A 22532-nucleotide genomic window follows, 5' to 3' on the forward strand; every position below is an offset into this window, starting at 1 on the left:
AAAACTATAGAAAGGATGACCCGCCACACGTTCCAATATTTGATCGATGAATGGAAGTGAAAATGGTCTTTGCGGGTGGCTGCATTTAATTATCTATAATCAATGCACATGTGCCACCCAGTTGTGACCTTGGTAGGCACAAGTTCCCCTTTTTCATTTTGTACCACTGTTACCCCTGATTTCTTGGGAACAACCTGAGTTGGGCTAACCCATTTATTGTCAGCAACATGATAGATTATGCCAGAATCAAGAAGTTTCAAGACTTCAGTCTTAACTACTTCCTTCATTGTTTGGTTCAATATTCTTTGAGGGTCACGACGTGGTATAGCCCCATCTTCCAATTGAATGTGATGGGAGCAAATTAAAGGACTAATACCTTTGATGTCAGCTATCGTCCATCCTAATGCATCTCTTTGTTCTTGTAACACATTGATGAGTTGGCACTCTTGTGTGGCATTGATCTTGGAAGATATTATGATAGGAAAAGTGTTGTCAACTCCCAAGAAAACATGCTTAAGACCCTCAGGAAGTTGGGCCAACTTTGGTTAAGGAGCTTTTTCAATGGAGGGTTTTGGTGTTTCTCGATCTTGAGGGAGTTCCTCAAAGATTGGATTCCAAAACATGGTTCTTCTAGCCTGTGAGTGTTTGAAGATTTTAGGGTTTATTTTAGACTCATCAGGCTCAAAACTTTCTAAAATTTGGAAGAGGTGATTAAAATTATTATATGTGTATTTCGCTTCGACCTCTTCCGAAATAAGTGTACCGATCAGATATGATTGGAAACACTCATCGTTATCAGGTGGTTGTTTGCTGATGTGGAAAACATTCACTTCTAGATACCAAGTTGTAACGCCATGGGTAGCCAAGACTGTTACACTGTGTGTTTATAAAGGTGCAAGACTTGCTAATCAAGTCATTTAATTAGAAACGTGTTACTGAAACTACATTTGAACTAGGTTTAAAAAAATTTGGTCTCAAAAGCTACATTTCTTATAATCAAACATTTTCTTTTACATGGGATCCCAGAAGTAGTAAAGTTATAAGACAGATTACAAAATTTTGGGATTAAAATACAGTTACTAGACACTCTAAGGCAAAACAGACAATTAGGCTTTTCTCGTCCTGTTCCACTCCTCGGCCGTGGTGGCCGATCAGCTGATTATGTACATTCAGCCCTGAAGTTCTCCATCTCAGGACTGGTCCAACTTGCCCTTGCCTTTACCTGCACCACGTAGCACCCGTGAGCCAAGGCCCAGCAAGAAAACACAATAACATAGCATAATCATCAAGCAAACAACCAGATAACTCATACAGTATAAACATGTACTCAACAGTCCAAACATTCATGTTATTCAAGTATTCAGCATGCCAAGTACATCATTTCATATCAATAATCAATTCACATATGATAACCAGGGTTAACTCCCTTAGGCCGCACCCTCTATTTATCCCACTGACTCTGGCCCGCTTAAACCGAGCTCAGTGAATATTAAGCTGTCCTCAGCTACTAGTGGCCGAGTCGCGCTTTGTGCGCAAGTATTATTTACGGCACCCTTAGGCCGTTTATCACATGTCCCATGGAATAATACAATCTATGACATCATACAGATATAGGGAGCTCTTAGTCCCATCACAAACACATAATCGGGTGTAGTTTTCTTACCTTTAGATTTCGATAGCTTTGTTCAATTCGATCCTCAAGCATGATCCCGTCTGAGCCCTAGCGTACACCTAGTCACGGTCACAAGTTAGAACCAACTCCAAACTTCAATTCCAAAACCTAGCCTCGGGACCAATCCCGAGCCCTCGGGAAGCCCTAATTCCACCAAACAGTGGGTGGAATCAAACCCCGAGCCCCCGCGCAAAAACCCTAATAAATAACCCATAAACCCCCTTTCTAGGAACAGGGTAGCGCTACAACACCCTAAAGTGGGCGCTACAGCGCTACGTCATGTTCCCGAAAGAGATTTTCATGAGACCATTCCTACAGTTAATGAGTGCATTTGCTATTGTGAGGAAAGGTCTACCGAGAATGATGGGAATTTTGGACTCTATACTCACTTCAGATTGAGTGTCCAAGATGAGAAAATCAACAAGGTAATAGAATTTTTCAATTTGAATCAGAACGTCTTCTACTATTCCCCGAGGTTTCTTAACTGGTCGATCGGCCAGTTGTAGCACCACAGATGTGGGCTTGAGTTCTCCTAGACCTAATTTCAAGTATATTGAATATGGCATGAGATTTACACTTGCTCCCAAGTCTAGAAGGGCTTGACCAAATTCTTGCTCCCCAATTTGGCATGAGATGGTGGGACAACCAGGATCTTTGTACTTAGGCGGTGTCTCGCAGTCAATTACCGTGCTAGCTTGTTTTGCCAAGAATGCATTTTTCTTGACATGGTGCTTTCTTTTAACGGTGCACAAATCCTTGATAACCTTGGCATAAGCCGGCACTTTTTTGATCACATGCAACAATGGCAAGTTGATCTTCACTTGTGTTAAAAGGTCTAGGATTTCACAATGATTTTCCAGTACCTTTCCGGTGGATTTCAAAGCTTGAGGAAAGGGTTCCTTTACTGGAATGCTTATTGGCACATCATCATCTGGAGTGGGCATTGACGTACTCATTGTCTAAGTTAACGGTGAAACCGTACTTTGACCACTTCGAGTAGAGATGTCATTAACCTCTTTGGAATTTGTATCTGGAGAGGAGGAGGCTTATGCCATGTGTTGCCCTTTTTGATGGATTAGAGGTTGAGCGGGAAGTCTACCATGCTCTTGATTTTCCAAAGTAGTGTTTAGCTTCGACATTTTGATTTTTATGTCTTTCATTTCCTCTATCATTTGTGTGAAACAAGATTTGAGCTCTTGAGTTGAGGCTATTTGTGTTTGCGCAAGAATTTGCAAAGTATTCTCAAGAGAATTACTTGACTGCATGTTATTTTGAGGAGCAATGTATGCTTTTGGCGGTTGTTGCTGCTCAGGCCTCCATTGACTCCCAGATGCTTGGTTTGAATCCTTCCAGCTGAAATTTGGATGGTAGCGCCAACCGAGATTGTAAGTGTTTGAGAAAGGGTTATAAGGCTTCTTGTAATCCCCTAAAGCATTGCATTTTTCCTCATTTCCTCCTCTTAACTCACCAAGAGTTGGGCACTCTTGCAGTTGATGTTCCACCTCTCCACAGATGAAGCATGGATCTCGTATCTCTACCTTTGCAGCCATGTGGATTCCTATACCTTCTTGAGATTTGAAAGCCTCGAATTGTTGTCTCAATGATTCAATTTGGCTTTTGACGTTGTTATCTTCCCTTAATTGGTATATTCCAGTTGATCGTGGCTTGTCCATAGGACTCGGTCCATTCCATGTGTAGGACTTTTCAACGAGATCGTCGAGGTACTCGAAAGCTTCATCGGGATCTTTTTGAAGGAATTCGCCATTGCACATCATTTGTAGAAATTGTCTTTATCCGGTTGTGAGATCGTCATAGAAATAGCTGATCAGATGCCAGCTTTCGTATCCATGATGTGGGCATTGATTTATCAAATCTCTAAACCTCTCCCAGACCTGATGGAAAGTTTCATGGTCTTTCTGGGTGAAGGTAGAGCTTTGCCTCTCAAGGCTGCTAGTCTTATAAGGCGGAAAATATTTGGCAAAGAATGCTTTTGTCATTTCGTCCCATGTTCCGATAGATCTAGGCCTTAAGGAATACAACCAACTTTTTGCTTTGTCTTTGAGAGAGAAAGGAAAATTTTCCAATCTCACAATGTTGGTGACATAAGCTCGGTTGTTGAATGTAGCCACCACCTCTTCGAACTCCCGTATATGCACGTACAGACTCTCATTTTCCAACCCATGGAAGGTTGGTAAGAGGTTAATCATGCCGAGTTTGAAATTGAAATTTGGCATATTGTTGGGATACATTATGCATGAAGGTATGGTTGTACGCATAGGATGTAAATAGTCATGTAGCGTTCTTGGTTGGACTTCATCTTGATGAGTCATCGTGGGTGGTTCAGGAAGTCTCGGTGAATCGGGAGAATTTGAACGAATGGAAGAAAACGACAAACTAGGAGAGTTTTCTAAAGCTTCTACTTGTTGTCTCACGAATCTCCCTAGTGCGTCTCTATTTCATGACTTATATATATATATTTAAGTATTATAAACGCAAGTGTGTAATAGTGTAATAAGTATACACCAAAAATGTTCCCAGGCCAATTGGGAAGGCTGCCAAGGTACCACTTTAGGCCCAAGAGCTTATCTAGAACTCCCCGATGTTCTTAGAAAAGGTTGGAGGGTAACGCTAACACAGATCTTATTTAAGAACCAATTTTTCTAAGACAAAACAAGTTTGGCTTTTACTAATTTCCAAAATTACACAAATGTTCTCAATACTTTGTTTTTTTTTTTATGATTTAAAATTTTATGCTTTTTTTCGGAAAAAAACCTAAATCTAGAAAATAAATTCTAAACCTAAAAGTAAAATAAATAAAATAAAACAATAACAAAAAAATTAAATGAATAAATAAAAAAATTACTAAGGAAAAATAAAATAAAAGAGAAATAAACAAAAAATTATACTACTTTTTTTAAATAGAAAAAAAATTCATTTACTATGCAAACCTTTAATTGTAGAATTACCTCCCCAGCAATGGCGCCAAAAATTGATATCGCCCAATAACTCCTAAGCAGTCGCAGTAGTAATCAGGCTATGTCGTATCCACAGATAGAAAAAATACAAGTAAAAAGAAAGATTAGTAAATTAGAAATAATAAAATTTGAAATAATGTAACTTTGAAAAAGAATATATATATTTTAAACATTAAATAAACAAAATCGAGGAATTAGAATCAGAAAGAAAATATGGAAGGCATAAGTTTCATTCATGCAAACATATATATATTTTAATAAAATTGATTCATTCTACTCAACTATAATTCTACACCATTAATTATAGTTGGAAAATATATATAATAAAGCTCACCTTAAAATATGTTATTAATTAAATTATACTAACTTCTAATTTTAAAAACCTATCATATTATATACCTTAGAGCGACAAAATACCAATGACAGAATGCAGTAAAAAGCATATAATATAACAAATATCCTAAATTAAATCAAGAGCCTAAATTACATAAGAAGAGCATGACCATACTTATGTAAAAGACACTAATAAATTTAGAATAAAAATTAGAAGAAAATAAATTTAATTGTAACAAAGATATAGAAATGAAGAACAAAATAAAGAATCAATATATTAAAAATATAATGTGAAACATGAACTTCACTCTAGCCTTTCCACAAGAGAATTTAGCCTAAAATAGGCATTGTTTTCACTCAAAGAAATGTAAAAGAAATGAAAGAAAAATAGAAAAAAGAATGTTTTTCTCTCTAATTATACTCTCCACCTTAATTCCACAATCTCATACCCTTTTTTTCTCAATTTGGCTCTCTATTTATAGTGGAAATAGGACCCAAAATGTGTAAAATCATGTACAAAATAATGGGAAAGTGACATAAAAACTGATGGAAGTGAGGCAAGTGGTGTTGAGCCGTGGAGGACATCTAGGCCACGTGGCGGAAGCTGATTGGCTCGGCAAGCGGCATGGCAGACGCGTGGGAGACAGCTGCAGGCGAGTGGGACAGGTGCCGGGCTCGGGTTGGCTCGGCAGATGGCGCGTCATGCGTGGCAGTGGAGTGCGTCAGGCGTGGCAGGCGCATGTCAGGCAGCTTGGGCGGCTCCGGCTCGGCTAGCTCGGCTTGGCTCAGTTGGGCTGCTAGTTGCTGAAGACTTTGGGCCTGGGCTCCATTTTGGGCCTAATCTTGTCAAAAATGCAATGTTCTTCGTGATTTCTTCAATTTTAATTCTTTCTTTCTTCTTTCTTTTTATTTGTGTCAAAATATATTTTTTTCCTGAAAATTAAACACAAATGAAATTAAAATTAATATTTTCAAATATCAAATATATGACAATAAATCCATGAAAATATTAATTAAAACTTAATTAATTTTAAACTTTAAGACTAATAAAATGATACTTTTGAACACTAATCAACGCAAAAACGACAATAAACCTTGAATATAAAATAAATAACACAAGTAATTTTATAGTGGTTCAGCCCCAATTTGTTGGTAGTAGCCTAATCCACTTGGAGTTGTGATATATGTATCCTACACTTAAGATCAGATGAACCTGAGCCAACTGAGTTTCTTAAGTATAAGTAGAAAAATACAGAATTTCTCTCTCTAGAGAATACAAGCTTTCTCTCTCTAAGCTCTCTCAGAAAATGCCCCAAGAATGCCCCAAGTAACAGTCCCAAAGTCTCAAAATTAGAGAGTCTCCAAAAGATCAGATCCCCCCAAATGATGCCATGAGCCATTTATTTATAGGCTCATGGATCGTACATGAGAAATATCCCATTTTGACGAGGTCCTTGGTTGTTTCAACAAACTTTAATTAATAAATAATAAACAAGTTTAAATTACAACAATATAGCTACTACTTCGGGATATTTGAGAGATTCCTGCAGTAGTTACGAGCGATTCGGGTTGAAGTTGTTACTGAGGTTTTACTGAAGAGTCACTAGACGGTTAACTCCTGAGATTTTGATCCGTCGATCGACCAAATCCATTCCCCGAAGTGACTGGTTGGCCAAGACACCTTACCGGTCGGCCAAAGCACACCACTGGTTGGGTAAGGCACACCACTGGTCGGGAATGTCACATCTCTGGTCGGGCATAGCACACCACTGGTCAGGCATGTCATATCTCTGGTCGGGTATGGCACACCACCAGCCGAGCATGGAAAATCACAACACTAGTTAGGCATGGCACACCACCAGTCGGGCATGGCAAATCACACCACTGGTCGGGCATGGCACACCACCGGTAGGCTAAATTTACTTCCTGACCAGTAATATCACAACTCTGCAGGTCAACTCCCAAACTTTTCACTACTTTAGTCAACACATCTATTGACTATTAATGTGTCATTTACTGACCATGCATTGCCACTTGTCCCATCCGATTGCCACGTCATCGAATGAAATTTTGGGGATAACATCCATGAGTAATAACCATTGAGAAGTCTTTCATATATGTATATACATATATTTAGAAATATATGACTTGCGAAAGCCTATGAATAGGCAGCAAGTCAAATAAGCAAATAAGATATTTGTTTTAGACGATTTCTTCTTGTTTGCTTTAACTTCGAATATCACAAAGTTCAGTCTTTTAATCCAACATATTTATCCAAAACAAAGTGAGTTTAGACAATAACATTTAGAAACGATTTTGTAAATGTAATTATACTGAATTTCTTCAATTTGGCAGCATAACTACATTTAATTTATTTTTTAAGATTTATTATATCCTCCATGGCTATATCTCACTTTTGGAGACCTTTTGAGACTTATAAAGTCTAGGTCAAAGTGGACCATAAAGAACATAAAAAATCTATTTTGATTTTTAGGAAAATTTAACTAACATATGACATGGAGAAATAAGATTTTCTTCTTTCTCCCTTGGCTATATCTCACTTTTGGAGACCTTTTGTGGCTTATAAAGCCTAGTTCAAAGTGGACCAAGAACAAAAGAAGAGAATCACTGGAGAAGAAAAGATGCTTGAAAAATTGAGAAGAAAATAGGGGCAAGCCCTAGTACTTACTTTGTAGAGCTCCCTGAAGAATGAAAACTTAATTTTCTTTCCTTGTGTCTGATTTATTTCCCCATTTTATAAACTCTATCTTACATTAAGTGGAAAATATAGTGGAGAATGCGAAGAGCAATGAAAGTGGAGATATTTCTCTCTACTAATTTGATTGATATCACCTCTCTTTTTTTTATAATAATATATTTAGTAATAATTTTTTTTTCATTCAACAATAATTTAAACCATAAACTTTATTTCTTAATACACCCCTTTTCAACGCATTTTAGTATAATCATTAAAAAAAACACATAATATCAATTTTAAAATATAAAAAATGTGCAAAATATAAGTATAGGTGAACATATTATAAATGTAGAACATTGTGATTTCAATAGCAATTCTTATTTTAATGAGATAATATTTTTATTTGATTGTATATTTCGTTCCAGCTCAATAATAAAAGTATATGATAAGAAATGATAGTATATCCTAATTTTGGATACGTATAAATATAGTCATGAGATTTTTGCAATTATATGTAAAATATATGTATATGTAAATATCTTTTTTATATAACAGGTTATGACTTTTACTATTTGAGAGTAGAATTATTTTTACCAACTAATTATGATTATTGTTTTTAAGATATTAATTTTATTATTATTTTAGTTTAGAATATATAAATAAGTAAATATTAGATAAGAAAATTAATAATGGAGAAAGAAGTCTTTTTTCTTAAAGGGGTAATTTTGTACTTCTTGAAAATTTAAGAGTTGAAAATAATGTTTAATTAGAACAGATGGGTCGAGAAAAAATAATGGAAAGACAACTTATTTTTTATACAGTAGTCTATATAAGTTAATTTTGTAAATAAAAATAGTACCATTATTTCTGTAAATAAATTTGAAATAGCATCAGAATATGTAAATTGCTCTTAAAATAATGGCCGAACAATTACTCGGTACATCTGCAAATGAAAAGATAGCTGAATATCAATATTTTCAGCTACACATAATAAAGTTCCCGATGATGCATCTGTTAGTCTATAGAGTTCCACCGTGTCTATAAAATTCGGTAGGAAATCAAACCATTTATAGTCTCGACAACAAGCCGATCCATGCGTACAAGCAGCAGCAGATAAGACCTCGTCTTTGGCCCTGTACCAACAAAATTAAGATTACTCATGAGTGTAATCTTAATGAAACTGAACTATTCCTGATTACTCATTAACTATATTTAAAATATAAGGTTTTGGAAAGAAATAAGTATGAACAGAACCCATGATAGATTATACTTGTATCCTCCGCCTAAAATCTATATACTCGTTCATGTATAAAAAAATATATGTTTTGTAATTCACTGTTAATTTGTAATTTTCACAGAGCTACTAGCATGAGATCAGAAGAGGTACTCACCCAACCCCAGTGATGAAATTTCATCTTGGCCAAAGAAATTACTTCCATTATTTCTCTGATTCAGGCTTGAATTGATCTTGTCAACAGCAGTGAGCAAATCCTTGGAGATCATAATGCAAGATATAATATTTTAGACAATGTGCGTTCAAAATTATCTTCACAGTTAGAAATCAAGTAAAATGCAAAACATTATGATATAGTCGAACTGTCATATATCTTCTGGAAATTCAATACCTCAATTTGATGCATAATATGAAGGCTATTTAGGATTTTGATCTATACACTATTGTCCCCTGACTTTTTTAGGTTCTTATAATTTCCCCAAAACTTCCACCCAATTCCGTCTAATGTGACTAACGACATGTTGACGTGGTTCTTTGTTTGCTTATATGTCTTAGCCTGTTGAACCATCTCATAGAAAGTCCAAAGAGGTTCTAGAGGAAGAGTGAGATGAGAGTTAGTTAGAGCCGTTAGAGCTGATCTTGTTATGACAGCTGGCTTTTGTAACTAATTCTAACAGCCTTCCTGGTTTGTAGTAGGCTGACTGGATTTCTGTTGTTGTGTATAATCTCACTCTTGATCATATATATAAAGACCTCAAGGTCAATCCTCTGATTCATTCGATCGGAGCTTTCTCTCTCAAACTCTCTAAAATTCTCTTTTGCTTCTGTTCTCTCTTGGTATCAGAGCAATGGCGTCCAAGCTTCATCCGCTTCAGCTGGAGCTTCCTCCTCCTCTGCTGGAGCTTCTGCAACTCGATTGCAAGCTGCGTTTCAGTCGACACTGAGCACTGTGATTTCCGTGAAGCGTCATCGATCGAACTACGTCGTCTGGAGATCTCAGGTGGTTCCTGCTGTGCGAGGATATGACCTTGGAGACTACATCTTCGGACGGAAGGATTGTCTAGCGGAGAGAGTCGAGATCACTGACGAGAAAGGCGAACGGATTCTGATCGAAAATCCTGAGTTCAGTCTCTGGATTCGAGAAGATCAACTTCTCATGAGCTGGCTCCTGTCGTCGTTGTCACCTCCGATTCTCAACTAGGTGGTGCGATGCAAAACCAGCAACGAGGTCTGGATGACTCTCGAGCATCTCTTCTCTTCAAGAAGCAGAGTGAGAGTAATGTCTCTCAAGAACCAGATCCAGTCCATGAAGAAAGGATCTCAGTCCATCTCTGACTACATGGCACAAATGGAGAGCTTATACGATATCCTCATGCTTGCCGGAGTGGAGATGACTGAAGATGACTTGATTATGCACATTCTCCAGGGTCTGCCAATGGAGTATGATGCAACAATCTCAAGCATTCTGACTCAACAGAGTTCTGCATTGAACTTGCAGGAGGTTCAATCGCTTCTCCTCAGCTAGGAAAATCGCCTCGAGTGTTGGTCTGCTTCAGCTACTATGGATCTTCATCATCCTTCTGCTAATTTTGCTCAGATGAGCACCAGAGGACGAGGAAGTCGAGGAACTAACCGTGGACATGTTAGTCGTGGCCGTGGAGCAGGGAGAAGCAACAGCGACTTGCCTAGAGGCAACAACTCCAACACCAAATTGATCTGCCAGATCTGTGGAAAGCAAGGACACACAGCTTTGAGCGGCTGGCATCATCTTGATGAGGATTTTCAGTCCAACAAATCCCCCACATCTGAGAACCAGAGCAAGAATGCCTTTCTTGCAACACCAGAAACAATTGGAGACCCTAGCTGGTATGCTGACAGTGGAGCTACAGATCACATAACTGCTGATCTCAACAATCTCAAGATGGCAACCGAGTACCATGGATCTGACCAACTCATGGTAGGAAATGGTAAGTGTATACCTATAACTCACACTGGTTCAACAATTCTTTCATCTAAGTCCTCACAACATTTACTCAAATTGAAGAATGTTTTATGTGTTCCTACAATTAGAAAAAGTTTGGTTAGTATTTCTAAACTAACTGATGACAATGATGTGTTTGTGGAATTCCACAAATCTTTTTGCTATGTGAAGGACAAAACAACAGGAGCTCTGCTGCTGGAAGGTGAGCTTAGGAATGGATTGTACAACCTTTCTCCACCATCTGTCAAGTCAAATCATCCATCTGAGTCAAGTTCACATAAGTACTCCAGTTTCAATAGTCATTGTTACAATTCTGTAAAGTCTAATAACTCCATTTGGCATAGGCACCTAGGCCATCCAAACTCTAGAGTTTTAGCTTCTTTGTCTAAACAGATTCCTGGATGTACTCTTTCTTTTAAAAGTAATAAAGATTTGGTTTGTTGTGCTTGTCAATATGGGAAAAGTCATGTGTTACCATTTGGTAGATCTGAAACTAAGACAAATAAACCCTTACAAGTCATACATTCTGACCTATGGGGGCCATCACCAATTGAATCCAATGATGGTTTTAAATATTACATTCAGTTTCTTGATGATTATGATAAACCTCCTATACGGTACACCTATGCTAGGAGTAGGGGTGGCAGTTCGTGTTATCGTGTCGACACGATTAGAGTAAACCCGTACACGACACGATTATCTTAGCGGGTCACACGTGTCGACACGATAACACGTTTAATAAATTTGTCATTTGACACAAATCTAAAACTGACACGATTAATACACAATTAAACGTGTAATGACACGACACGAAATTGACACGATTAACATAATATAAATAAATTAAAATGTTTATATAATCTTAAACGTGTCTTAAGCGTGTCATTTTCGGGTTAAGCGGGTTGACCCGAAAATGACACGTTTAATAAACATGTTAAACGTGTCGACACGATTATGACACGAAAATTAAACGTGTCACCCAAACCCATTTATTTCGTGTCGTTTTCGAGTCGTGTCATCGTGTCGTATCGAAAATTGCCAGCCCTAGCTAGGAGGAAACACAATTAATGGTCAATGGCTGGTTGAATCTTTATGGAAGTTTAGTGATTTGGTTTGATTTTTATTTAATGGCTATTTCTATTTTAATAGTTTCTGTTTTGGGTTTGTTTCCTGTTTGGGATCAAGCGTGTTTGGGTAAGTCAGGGGAATAAAAAGGGATGAGAATGAGGAGTTAGGCATGTTTGATTTTGTGTAATTGAGCGCTAGCTCTTGGAGAGAAACTAGGTCTCTTGAATATCCTGGATTGTTCTTTGTTATTTCAATAAAATTCTCTCATTTTCCTCATTCTTGTTTTATATTTTCTGTGATATACTATCAGAGTGTATCAAGTGGCGCCGTCTGAGATTCGAATTCATGGTTCTTACTAAGATGGAAACTCGTATGGAAACAGTGGAGGGTTTAATCGCCACAGAAAAATTGAAAGTATTACCTGAGTTGGAACAAGGAATGGCCACGGTGGTTAGTCGCTTGGATCAGTTGATGCATCGCCAGGAAGACCATCGACTAGAGAATATTGTGGACGGACGTGAGCAGTCTTCGATTTCTGGGACAGCAATTGGGGTTGCCGAGGCGGCAAGAGTGCTACCTAGGGGTAAGTTAGTTGAGATTGGGGGCAGTAGTTGGGATTTCGGTGGACAACGACATCCACCGGCCACCCCGAGATGGGATATTCGACCACGGCGAATTGAGCTTTCGTCCTTTGACGATGATAATCCAAATGGATGGATTCTCAAGGCAGAGAGGTATTTTTCTATTCACCGTATGACTGATACCGAGAGCTTAGAGACAGCCGTCATCAGCCTGGAAGGGGAGGCGCTGATCTAGTTTCAATGGGAGAATCGACGTCAGCCCTTCACGTCTTGGAACGAATTGAAGAACCAAATGATACGACGGTTTCAACTTCTTCCTGCTGGTTTGATGTATCGCGAATTTCTCGCTCTTAAACAAACTAGTTCTATTTGTGACTATCGTACACAATTTGAACTATTGGCATCATCACTTGAGGGCATTTCAGAACAGGTTTTGGAATCCACTTTTATTAATGGGCTCCAATCTGACATAGGGTATGACGTTACTGTTTTCGGGCCCAATGGGCTGGAGCAAGCTATGGAATTAGCCCAAAAAGTTGAAACAAAGTTGCTGACCCAACGTCCCAAGTATTCATGCAACCTCGGTCAACCGTCTGGTACCTCTTTATCGCCATCACCCAAGCCACTTTCTTCTCGTACGATCGCTGCTCAAGAGAATTCTGGCTTTCGTCGACTATCTGAGGCCGAATTACAACTCAAACGTGCCAAGGGCTTATGCTACAGATGTGATGAGAAGTTTTCTCCTGGTCATCGTTGCAAGAAAAGGGAGTTGCAAGTAATTTTGTTGCAAGATGGTGACCATGATGAGCTTGAAGAGACCAGTGATGAACCTGTTCTGGGAGATGAAGATTCGGCGCCAATTAGCCTTGAGAATCGAGTGGTGGAGGTCTCTATTAATTCTGTGGTGGGACTTACGGCTCCAAAAACTTTCAAATTGGTTCGGCAGGTGGGTTCTCAGCCAATAGTAGTCCTCATAGACAGTGGAGCAACCCATAATTTCATCTCAACTGTCCTCATTCGAACCTTGCAGCTTCCTGTTACGGAGACAACACCTTACGGGGTTGTATTGGGCACTGGCCAAGCTACTAAAACCTAGGGAATTTGCAAAGGAGTGGCTGTGACTTTACAAGGAGTTGAAATAATTGAGGATTTTCTTTCTTTAGCATTGGGTAGTACTGATATGATTTTGGGTATTCAATGGTTAGAGACTTTGGGAGTCACCCATATCAATTGGAAGTCTCATTCTATGAAGTTTACAATTGGGAACTCATCAGTGACACAAGACACTGGTTTCCCTCAAAACCATGATGCGCACGTTCCAACATGACGATGAGGGGCTAATTATTAAACTTGGAGCGGCTTCGATTTATGAGACTAAGGAGGACGACTTACCTGCTGGAATTGCTATGGTTTTGCATGAAGCTCAGGATGTTTTTGAGATGCCACTGGAATTGCCACCATTGAGAGGTCGGGAACACTCTATCACCCTGCGAGAGGGCACATCACCAATCAGCGTACGCCCTTATCAGTACCCACAAGCACAGAAGGATGCAATTGAACAATTAGTAAAGGACATGTTGATTGCTGGCATTGTCCAACCCAGTACAAGTCACTTCTCAAGCCCTGTGTTGTTGGTCCGTAAAAAGGATGGGAGTTGGCGATTTTGTGTCGACTACCGCGCTTTGAATCGTGAAACGGTCCCTGATAAATTTCCTATCCCTGTCATTGATAAGCTGTTGGATGAACTTCATGGCGCTACAATCTTTTCGAAACTTGACTTGAAATCTGGCTATCATCAAATTCGTGTTCAGCCTTCGGATGTGCATAAGACAGCTTTTCGTACTCATGATGGACATTATGAATTTCTTGTGATGCCATTTGGTCTCACCAATGCTCCGGCGACTTTTCAGTCTTTGATGAACGAGGTATTTCGCCCTCATCTTCGTCACTTTGTTTTAGTTTTTTTTTATGACATTCTCGTGTATAGTCGCAGTCTCGACGATCATGTTCGCCATTTGTCCACAGTACTACAACTACTCTCTCAACACAATCTCTATGCCAATCGTAAGAAGTGTTCATTCGCTCGTGAACAGTTGGATTACTTGGGCCATATTATTTCAAGGGAAGGGGTCGCGGTGGATCAGTCCAAGGTGCAAGCCATGTTAGAATGGCCTGAACCTAGAAACATCAAGGCTTTGCGGGGATTTTTGGGTCTCACGGGCTATTACCGCAAGTTCGTCAAAGGATATAGTGAGATAGCATGGCCATTGACGGAACAACTTAAAAAAGATAGGTTTGGATGGAATGAGGCAGCGACGGGAGCATTTGAGACTCTTAAACGTGCAATGACTCAAGTTCCAGTACTTGCACTTCCAGATTTCAATCAACCCTTTTGTGGTGGAAACCGATGCTTCGGGGTATGGGTTGGGGGCTGTTTTGATGCAAGGGCAACGTCCAATAGCTTTTTATAGCCAAGTTTTGGGTCAACAAGCGCGTCTCAAGCCTATTTATGAGAAAGAGTTGATGGCAATTGTCTTTGCTGTCCAGAAATGGTGTCCTTATTTGTTGGGACGACGCTTTGAGGTGCGTACGGATCAGCAAAGTTTGAAGTTTTTGCTAGAACAACGTATAGTCGCTCCGGAGTACTAGCGTTGGATGGCCAAGCTCATGGGCTATAGCTTTGATATTCAATATAAACCAGGGGCTAGTAATAGGGTGGCAGATGCACTTTCGATAGTCAATCTACCAGCTGAATGTAAGAACCTATTGCTTTCTCAAGGCATAGATTGGGAGGCTTTGCAACAAGAGCTGCAACAGGACATGTTTTTGGCTAAACTTACTTCTGATTTGCAGCAAGGACAACAAAGAGCTGCTAGATTTTCTTTGGACCATGGCAGATTGTTGTATAAAGGGCAGTTGATGTTGTCGAATGATTGTTCCCTCGTTTCTACCATTTTACGAGTGTACCACAATTCTCCTGTTGGCAGCCACTCGGGAGAGGACAAGACTTTCAAGAGAATTTCTGCTGATTTGTATTGGGTGGGGATGCGAAAATCAATGGCGAAATGGGTACGTGAGTGTGAAATTTGTCAAAAGAATAAGACTATGAATCTGTCCCCTGCTGGGTTATTACAACCCATTGCTTTGCCTTCGCTGGTTTGGGACACTTTGACTATGGATTTCATAGAGGGGCTGCCCCGATCTCATGGAATGGATACGATTTTGGTAGTGGTGGATAGGTTCAGCAAGTACGCTCATTTTCTATCGCTAAAACATCCTTTCACTGCTCGTACAGTGGTTGAACTGTTCTTGAAGGAAGTAGTGCGTCTTCATGGGATCCCTTTGTCTATCATCTCAGACAGAGACAAGGTCTTTATGAGTCATTTTTGGCAAGAGTTATTCAAGTTACAAGGTACGGAACTTCGCCATAGCATGGCCTATCATCCCCAAACAGATAGACAATCAGAAGTGGTGAACCGTTGCTTAGAAACGTACTTACGATGTTATGCTTCTGAACAGCCCCGTTCTTGGTGGCGCTGGCTGCCATGGGCAAAGTACTGGTACAATACTTCCTTTCATACAGCATCCCAACACACTCCTTTTAAAATTTTATATGGTCGTGACCCTCCTGCCCTTATCCGCTATAAGCAAGGAACCACTCAAGTATCTTCCGTGGATGAGTTGTTGGAAGAACGAGATGCTCAGTTAGACGATCTTACTATGCATTTGCTTCGGGCTCAACACAAAATGAAGGACTCTGCAAACAAGAAACGCAGAGATGAGCAGCTTGTGGTTGGGGAGAAGGTATTTGTTAAGCTCAAGCCTTACCGACAGAAATCTCTTGCTGCTAGGCGCAATGAGAAACTTTCTCCTCGTTTTTATGGACCATTTGAAGTGTTGGCTCGTGTAGGGGAGGTAGCCTACAAGCTGCAACTGCCTGCTACTTCCTCGGTTCACCCCGTCTTCCACATTTCTCAACTTCGTCGGGCTCACGGGGTCACTCACTCTTCGCCAGTGCTACCTCCGCAACTCAGTCCTGATCTGGAATTACTGGTGAAACCATCTAAAGTGTTGGGAGTTCGCAACAATGACAAACTGGAGGTGTTAATCAAATGGAAGGAGCTACCATTATTTGAGGCCACCTAGGAGAACTACGACACCTTATTGCAACAATTTCCTCAGTTTCACCTTGAGGACAAGGTGAAAGTTTTGGCGGCGAGTAATGATAAACCTCCTATACGGTACACCTATGCTAGGAGGAAACACAATTAATGGTCAATGGCTGGTTGAATTCTTTATGGAAGTTTAGTGATTTGGTTTGATTTTTATTTAATGGCTATTTCTATTTTAATAGTTTCTGTTTTGGGTTTGTTTCCTGTTTGGGATCAAGCGTGTTTGGGTAAGTCAGGGGAATAAAAAGGGATGAGAATGAGGAGTTAGGCATGTCTGATTTTGTGTAATTGAGCGCTAGCTCTTGGGGAGAAACCAAGTCTCTCGAATATCCTGGATTGTTCTTTGTTATTTCAATAAAATTCTCTCTCATTTTCCTCATTCTTGTTTTATATTTTCTGTGATATACTATCAGAGTGTATCAGATTACACCAGATTTAGTTGGATTTATCCCATGAGAACTAAGTCAAAGGCTCTTAGTATCTTTAAGGTGTTCAAGATTTTTGTGGAAAAACAATTTGATCTACCAATTAAGATTTTTCAAAGTGACTGGGTTGGGGAATTCAAGTCATTTAAACCTTTCTTTGAACAATTTGGGATTCACCACAGGAAACCTTGTCCCCATATTCACCAACAAAATGGGAGGGTAGAAAGAAAACATAGATATGTGGTTGAATTAGGCCTCACTCTCCTAGCACAAGCATCCATGCCTCTTAGTTTTTGGTGGGAATCTTTCCAAACTGCTGTTAACCTAATAAACAAATTGCCAACAACTGTTCTCAAAGGGAAAACACCACACTACAAACTATTTCACTCTAAACCTGATTATAATTTCCTCAAAGTGTTTGGCTCAGCATGCTACCCTCATCTTAGGCAGACACAAGCTTGAGTTCAGGTCATCAATGTGTTTGTTTATAGGTTATAGCAATGAACATATGGAGTACAAGTGTTTGCATCCTTCTGGTAGAATTTACATTACCAAGAATTGTGTTTTTGATGAAAATCTATATCCCTGTACAACACTATTCCCTTCTCAATAGTCTCACTCAAATTCCAACACTGTGAGTCAACTACCTACTATAAAATTCTCCAAAAACTTATCCACTTGTATCCCACCCCCTAGTACATCCACTCCAACAGCTGAACCTACAAGCAGTGAGCTCCCCCCCTCTGCAAGCACTTCTCCAGCTGTGTTTCTACAACCACATGACTCATCTACATCTGAGTCTTCCCACACAGGCCATTCATCTCATGACACATCAACTGCTAGTGCTAATAATCTCATATCTGAGCCTGTTGTGGCCCAAGACAGTTCACTCTCTCTTGACTCTTTTCATACTGAACCTGCCATCTCTCATAACAGTACAAGTTCACCAACTGCACAGAGTGGTTCTTCAGCCTCCAGTGCTTCTCCACTAGCTCCAGCACATTACAGACTAGCTACTTCATCTACTCATCATATGACAACTCGGGTCCAGTCTGGTTTTGTGAAACCAAAGGTCTTAGTGGCTTCCAAACATCCAGTTTCTATCCATCTTGGTCTCAGAGAACCAATTTCTCTTGCTGCAGCTTTAAGCGATCCCAAGTGGAATAAAGCAATGTCAGACGAATTTTATGCTCTAGTTCGTAATAAAACTTGGACTTTGGTACCCTATCACTACTCTCAACATATTGTAGGGAATAAATGGGTTTACTAACTGAAGTTCAACCCAGATGGCACCCTTCAACGATACAAAGCTCGGCTTGTGGCAAAAGGATTCCACCAAACCCCTGGCATTGACTATGATGAAACGTATAGTCCAGTGGTGAAACCCACTACAGTACGCACAAATCTTACTCTAGTTGTGCACTTTGGATGGGACATTCAACAGTTAGATGTGAACAATGCGTTCTTGAATGGAGTTCTTCAAGAAACTGTTTATATGACTCAACCTCCGAGGTTTGTGGACCCTCAATTCCCCACTCATGTTTGCAAACTCCACAAGGCAATATATGGACTTAAACAAGCTCCCAGGGCTTGGTTTGAAAGGCTGAAAACTGCTCTGGTGCAATGGGGTTTTCTCAGCTCCAAGTCTGATGTGTCTCTCCTCATATATACCTGTAATTCAAATGTCATTTATCTTCTTGTTTATGTAGATGACATTTTAGTTACAGGTAACAATACATCTCTCATCACTCAACTTATCACTGATTTGCATGGGAAATTTGCTCTCAAGCAATTGGGGTCTCTCCATTACTTTCTCGACATAGAAGCTTACAAAGATTCCACTGGCCTTTTTCTCTCTCAGACTAAGTATATCAGTGATTTGCTATATAGGACCCAAATGGAAGGTGCTAAGGGGCACTCCACTCCTGCTGCACCAAGACACACCTTGTCCAGGAGTGAGGGGGAACCATTTCCAGATGTGTTTCTCTACAGAAGCACAATTGGTGCTTTGCAATATCAAACCATCACACGACCATATATTGCCTATATAGTTTCAAAACTGAGTCAGTTTCTTCAAGCACCTACCACTGAACATTGGAAAACATGCAAACGTGTGTTGAGATATCTAAAAGAGACTATGTCCTATGGGGTTTGGTTTAAGTCTAACAACTCTAAAACTCTGTCTCTTCAAGCCTTTACAGATGCGGATTGGGCCAACTGTCCTGATGACAGGAAATCTACAGGGGCCTATTGTGTGTTTCTTGGACCTTGTCTTGTCTCTTGGAGTTCAAAGAAACAGCAAGTTGTAGCTCGGTCTAGTACAGAGTCTGAGTATCGATCTCTAGCTCACACTGCAGCTGAAGTATGTTGGCTGGTTGCTCTGTTGAAAGAAATGCAAATACAGTTGCCTAAACCTCCAATTATCTGGTGTGATAATCTTGGGGCAGCCTCACTGGCAGCTAATCCAGTTCATCATGCTCGCACAAAACACATAGAAATCGATGTGTATTTTGTTCGAGATATGGTTCTGAACAAAGCCATAGACATACGATATGTTCCCACTTATGATCAAGTGGCTGATGTCTTGACCAAGGGACTTTCAGTGAATCGGCTTCGAAGTGGATTGGTTTCTTAGACTTCGAAGCAAGCTGCAAGTAGAGAAATCTCCCTTTTGCTTGAGGGGGAATGTTGAACCATCTCATAGAAAGTCCAAAGAGGTTCTAGAAGAAGAGTGAGATGAGAGTTAGAGCCGTTAGAGCTGATCTTGTTATGACAACTGGCTTTTGTAACTAATTCTAACAGCCTTCCTGGTTTGCAGGAGGCTGACTGGATTTCTGTTATTGTGTATAATCTCACTCTTGATCATATATATAAAGACCTCAAGGTCAATCCTCTTATTCATTCGATCAGAGCTTTCTCTCTCAAATTCTCTTTTGCTTCTGTTCTCTCTTAGCCACATTAGCAACACATATATAATTTAAAATTAAAAAAATACATTTTTAAATCATTACGCTAAAAATAATTTAAATTAAATCAAATCTTACAAAATTAATTTTTTTTATAAATTATGATTTATTTTAAATTTATTAATTTTTAATAAAAAAATATATTTTTAATATTTTAATTTTTTTTAAATATACATGTGGTGCTAACGTGACCAAGACACATCAGCGGACAAAGAGCCACGTCAACATGTCGTTAGCCACATTGGACAAAATTAGACTGAAATCCCACTTTACAGCACTATGAATAGTTCGTGGAGAATCTTTAACAATCCAAAAAAATTGGGAGTCACAATAATATATAGGTCATAATTCTGGCACAAAAATCCTAAATAGCCTTATATGAAAGACAATAGACAATTTTACACTAGTTATTATCAGAACCATTCATCACGAAACAATACCAAAAAGGATTAACGAAGGATGTATCATCACCGATCAACTTGAAATATCACTAGAAATTTTCCTGCTCATATGCTCCTATCCTATTAGCACTGTTCTAACTTTCTTGTCCACGAACTTTTTGTATAAAATTGGTACAATGAAAAAACCTCACTGTAGATTCTCTTACTATTTTCATTCATTAGTATCCAGTTTAGAAGTTTTCATAATCTTGAGATGTATTCCTAGGATTAAAGAACAATTCTCAAACCAAAGATCAGATAATTCACTACTTGCTTTACAGACATAAATCACAGGACATAATAAGGCGAACTTCATACCTCCCATGATGCTAGACCTTTCATGTAGGAAGGAAGATTCTCGTAATCATCTTTCACTAATTTTATTGATGAAAGAGCTTTGACAGGCTTTAAAACATCGTCATTTTCCTCTAAATATATAAGAGAAAGAAGGGGCAGGAAAAGTTATAGATTAATCATGGACAAATAATGAACTTCACACGAAATGTAGTGATAAAGATATAATACCATCATCGAAGTGCATTTTCACTTTGGATATTCCCAAGGTTGGATAATCTTGCTCCTTCAAGTCATGTGACCGGTTTCTGTATAGTGAAAGAGTACATAAATAACCTCTGAAGACCAGAAGTAATCACAGACAAGATAATGATAAAACAAAAGAAAGAAAAAGTTCCTTTCCAAGACAATGAACTTTTAAGATTTTGAAAACTAACCTTATGGGTTCTTGCAAATACACATCTAGATCATCAATCTTATTATTTTCTGCATCAGAAAATCGAATAAGAGAAAGGTAAATTTTGGGAACGCAAAAGGTGCTCCTATATTATCATTATCACCCTAAAAAAGGGCTCATTTTTAAGAATTTTCAAACCAAAAAGCAAGCAACTTACCTTCGGATGCTAAAGAAGCAAGGCAAACATTGGAAAGGCCAATATTCTTCAAACTCAACGATTCATCAAACCTATTGAACAAGCAATTAAGAAAGACAGAGAGATATAGTAATGTTTCCTAACCAGGTTTTCCAATTCAATCAATATCTTCAGTGTTAGTCCAAAATTCACACACTGTATTGAATTCCAATCTAACTTCCTAGTTGTACATAGCATGAGCAACATAGTTTAAAAAAAAACTCGGTATCTGGATTATACTGAATTTTGTTATAAGAGGATACAAATCGTCGTCGTCCAAAGAAACATGTCCACGGTTCGAACTCATGATCTTCGAGTATGTATCAAGCGCAATAGATGAATTGGTGTTTAGAAGCTCATCTTCATCATCCATCTCCAATTCTAAAATCAGAATTCAGAACCAGTATTAATTTATTCATTATTTATTTTAACATTTAATCCATAATTACAGAATCAAATACGGAAATTAAATATTAAAAGACATTGTAGGGGATAATTACCGGGGACAAACCCTAAGGGCTTAAGATGATCTTGGAGCTCAAGAAGATGTATTTGATTGTTCTTGTAGACCTCGTTACAGTGCCCTAATAGTTCCTCAAAAGATACAGTTCCCAACGACATCGATTCAAGCAGATTAAGTTCGCCACCGGCACTCGAAACCCTCCGATTGAGGCATTGTATGAAGGTAGAAGATGCCGAATCTTATATATAAACATGGATATGTGTAGATGAAATTGTGTTTGGTTGCTGAGAAAGTAAAGTGAAAATGAAATAGAGAGTATTTAGTAGTAATAGTAATACCGAGAGGGATGGCGCGACGGTTAATAGACTGCTTGAGGGCATCGCAGCTGCTCTCCAGATGGTTGCTAAACGATGCTAAACTTCTGCACAACCTATCTATTGATTCTTCCATTCTCTCTCTAACAAATGAGCGCGGGAAATCTCTTTTTAGAAGAGGTTTAAATTAATTCAATTATCTTTCTTTCTATTAAAAAAGATTGGATGCTGATGAATAGGATAACTCCATGAATTAACTATTTTTCACCGTATATTTATAACCA

At 38.9% G+C, this 22532-nt stretch overlaps 1 protein-coding gene and 1 non-coding gene across 2 annotated transcripts; one reads left to right on the forward strand and one right to left on the reverse strand.

Annotated features, from left to right (window-relative positions):
* Nucleotides 1–3514: 3514 nt before the first annotated feature.
* Nucleotides 3515–3621, forward strand: LOC133828093 (small nucleolar RNA R71). The gene has a single exon (XR_009890735.1). It is a non-coding gene; the product is annotated as a small nucleolar RNA R71 (small nucleolar RNA).
* A 4848-nt stretch (nt 3622–8469) lies between these two features.
* Nucleotides 8470–22467, reverse strand: LOC133823514 (DNA repair protein RAD50). Its single transcript, XM_062256328.1, has 9 exons — nt 22273–22467; nt 21972–22172; nt 21735–21852; nt 21454–21524; nt 21277–21325; nt 21071–21147; nt 20864–20973; nt 9070–9169; nt 8470–8811 (listed from the first exon to the last, which is right to left on the reverse strand). The coding sequence occupies exons 1-9, from the start codon at nt 22382–22384 to the stop codon at nt 8717–8719; spliced, it is 933 nt and encodes a 310-aa protein (XP_062112312.1). The 5' UTR covers nt 22385–22467; the 3' UTR covers nt 8470–8716.
* Between the last annotated feature and the right edge of the window lie 65 nt (nt 22468–22532).

This window comes from Humulus lupulus, chromosome 3 (genome assembly GCF_963169125.1).
Source record: "Humulus lupulus chromosome 3, drHumLupu1.1, whole genome shotgun sequence".
Classification (NCBI taxonomy): domain Eukaryota; kingdom Viridiplantae; phylum Streptophyta; class Magnoliopsida; order Rosales; family Cannabaceae; genus Humulus; species Humulus lupulus.